Genomic DNA, 3,744 nt, shown 5'->3' with positions numbered 1-3,744 from the left:
TATATATATATATATATATATATATATATATATATATATATATATATTTGTGTTATATATATATATATATATATATATATATATATATATATATATATATATATATATGTATGTATAACAGACTGTGTGAATTGTCGTTTGCGTGTTGATTATTGTATAGTTCTGTCGACATCTACTACATCATGGATAGTTGCGATTGCACATGAGATCATAGCTTGGTACGGAATATTGCTCCGAATTTCACACTCACTCAATTTTCCCTGTCTATTATTTCAGGGGAGATTCAACGCCAAGCTCGAGAGGAGTATGAGACAAAACAGGGCGAAATAAAGCAGCCAGGAGGTGAGTGTAGATGATGTGTTGGGGTTTGGTGTTGTATAGATGATTTTTGTATCTGGTCAGGTCATCTGAATATCAACATTTGCGTATCATATGGAATATTTGTGTCCATACTGCATATCTGGGCCGTTTTAAATTGTAGCAATTTGTTCCCATCCAGATCTTTACATTATGGAGTATCGCAAGCATGTTTATGCATGCACTGAATCTGGCGCTGGACGTTTCAGGCATTTTTTTGTTGCCAGCTAGTATCTGTGCAGGATTATGATATGGGTTGCAATAATTATTCAATATTTAAACATGTTTCTACTTTTGTGGATAGTTGATTGCCTCTATATTTGACACCGCTCTGCTATGTTTTTTTCTAAGTTTTTAAGTGTGTTTTCAGTTGTATTCCTTATTTTATGCAGTGGATTGGTGCATATACACACAATTTTTAGAATAGCATGCACAGCTTTCGCTGGATATTGATTGGATAGCCATTCTTTTTACGATACGACGAGACCTGGCCCATTGCGATCTTTCAATTTGATATACTAAATTGATCTTTTCGTACAACAGATATGAAGAAATGGACCGATCCATTCGACAAGAAATAGCCCGTCTTCTGAAAGCAATCCGCCCTCGTATGAAGTCCGTCGATCTTTTTCGATTCCGCAAGCGCTCTCAATCTGTCACGCGTGTCTACTGTGCTTTGTCGGATACACATAAGTGTAAAGTACGAAGTGTGAAAGTGGAGGCTCATGGAAGATATAATCGGAGGGCTAAGAGTCGATTTTGCCTTAATTCTAGGCGAAACTGTCAGCTTTGCAATTTTTGCCGACTTTGTCAGAGATTGCGCTGAGTCCTTCGGAGGAGTATTTTGCTTCCACCTTAAGATGCTGTACTGTCCTTCGGAGTTGACCGCTAGTTCGTTCGTTTGTTAGGACAGGTAGGACCTTCTTCTGAAAGCGATGCAAAGTGTGTATCACATTACTCTCCAGATAGTTCAAACCCAAATTGCGCTATGCACATCCGGGTCAGTATGCGTGTCCAGCGGAGGCGCGTCAGCATCAGAAGACATTGAGGGCGGTGAATATTGACAGATGCCTAGATATGTCAAATGTTCGTCGCAGGACTTGTTCGATGGATGTATATTGGTGAACCCATAGCTTAGTGGGCTATGACCGTGCCGAGGTTTCTTTATTGTGCACTGAGGCCTAATACACCACTTATATGCAGCTGGCGAGAGAAGGGGTTGATACAAATACGCACTTTTAGATAATCTTTGGAGGGGGACGAGTGTAATCGAACTTTCATCTTGAGAGTATGCGGACGCGTTATATAGTATGTCATTTTTAGATGACACATATATTTTATGTCTATAGATGTGTCACATATAGCGTATCTGCTGATGGGACTAGCAAGTGCGGTCTTGTGCTGAACTTAGCAGAATGAAGGGCGTTTTCATGGCACATGCAGATATCATATCATATAAACTTACATATATTATCGTCACCGAATTGATAGAGCAATTGCATTCACCACGTCAGCTCGATGAGCAGAGGATGATCCCCGTTTGGACTATATCTTTGATAAAGGAAATATTCTCATATAAGTGAGAGGACAATGGAACGTACGAGCATGGAGGCAGTACATAGCGGGTTAACTGGAGAGATAGTATTTAGCGAAGATCATAATGCTATTTAATCAAGATCAATAAAAATGCTATCGTCGTGAGCTCAATTTGCTGACACTACGCTCAATGTGGCAAATTGTGTATTTTGCACTGATCAGTACACTCATATGGCAGTTTGTTGGTCCTTCGGTATACCAGCTCCATGACTTGCGTGCGTGAGGGGATCTGCTGCTGGATGATAGTTCTACGGATATACCTTCGACCCCGACTTGCTACACCAAAGCCTTGGCCAGGTCGAGTAGGGTTGGCATGACTTCGAGGCGCGAGTATGATCTTCTGGGCGACGGGACATAAAAAACTTTAAATAAGAAGATTTTATGATTTTATTTTTTTGTCTTTAAAGGAACAAATATGAGGAGTTGAGGACGGGGGAAATACATATCTTCAGCCTTCAGGTAGAATGGGAGAATTATACATTGCGTAAATACAGATCATCAAGCTCACTATGTGTAATACATATTCAGTTTTAGTTTCACAGCCATGTTCAGTATTCCGGTATTTACACTTTCACAGCCTCCGCTCTCCATCATGATATTATAAACATATATGAAATATCATAGCGGATAGCCTCTTACTTCTTGTATGTATTTTAGGAAGCAATGCATTTTTTGCTTAGACTCAGTTTTGAATGAACATTATTTTTAAAAAAGTATGTAGAGATCAAAGGCAAAGCTCATCTGAAAGAAAGACTGATCACACAGACACTCACTGATCACTAAAAGAGTTTTTTTGGGGTCAATTTTTATGTCCTACTACGGACTCTTCCGTTCTCCCTCATATTTTTACTTTTCATTCTATATGGTCATGTTTTTAACTTTTTATTGATGCAAGAAACCTGAGTCATCCATCGTTCACAAGTTGACAACCAATGAATACGATGCCAGTGATGACGCACAAATTCCAATCTATCGCATACTCCCACAGGCACAGTCACAAACTCACAATCACAATGTCGCACAAAGCTCTACATAATTTTATTAACAGTTTCACACTACATACAGAGGAAGTGTTGAGAACTGAACTTTAAAAGCACATAAGCACACGATTAAGAAGCCGACAAAACGTTCACGCGCAAGCCCACTCGTACTTTCATGTCAATTTGATGCACAGTGTAAGAATAGGTAGTTTTCATCAACATTCAAAAGTCACTATCATTCTGAGCCCTGTGTAGTAGAGTGCACTAGCACGATGTCGACTCAGTCCATCCCGCTTGTGGATAACACTCTGGAACAAATCAATAGCAAAAAGAAGTCTACAATCAGTCAGGAAATAGGAAGTAATAGTGCGGATATGCTCGATACTATAAGCGATCCGAAAGCTATCAATGCTTCTCCAACGCCCCAACCGAAACATATGCCATCGCTCAGCACAGGTCATACAGACAGTTTCGGACTTCAGGGATCAAATGTTTCACTACCACCGCCACCTATGAATGAGAATATGCACCCCGAAGATTTGAGCTATACTAGGAAGAAGTTAGTGTTCTTCCTTTTGGTACTTCTGGAGGCTATAGTGAATTTTGACTCAGGCAAGTGGTTAGAATGATAGAAATACAGTTTCTCGGTGAATTGTAATCTGATATACCAGCGAAAAATGATTTCGTGTGTATAGCCCAGCAAGTTATGAACTGTAATGCTCAATGCAGCACCAAAAAACAACTAACCGTTCCAAAATATCAACGATTCAATTTGAAGTACACACACAGACACACACACACATATACATAT

General features: G+C 39.5%; 1 protein-coding gene across 1 annotated transcript; it reads left to right on the top strand.

Annotated features, from left to right (window-relative positions):
* Positions 1–3,007: 3,007 nt before the first annotated feature.
* On the top strand, positions 3,008–3,562 carry SARC_10215 (hypothetical protein; the record flags this gene model as incomplete). Its single annotated transcript, XM_014295748.1, has 1 exon — positions 3,008–3,562. The coding sequence occupies exon 1, from the start codon at positions 3,206–3,208 to the stop codon at positions 3,560–3,562; it is 357 nt and encodes a 118-aa protein (XP_014151223.1). The 5' UTR covers positions 3,008–3,205.
* Between the last annotated feature and the right edge of the window lie 182 nt (positions 3,563–3,744).

Source organism: Sphaeroforma arctica (genome assembly GCF_001186125.1).
Source record: "Sphaeroforma arctica JP610 unplaced genomic scaffold supercont1.1173, whole genome shotgun sequence".
NCBI lineage: Eukaryota > Ichthyosporea > Ichthyophonida > Sphaeroforma > Sphaeroforma arctica.
Note: the sequence above shows the minus strand (reverse complement) of the source record. Positions and strands in the feature narration are given on the sequence as shown.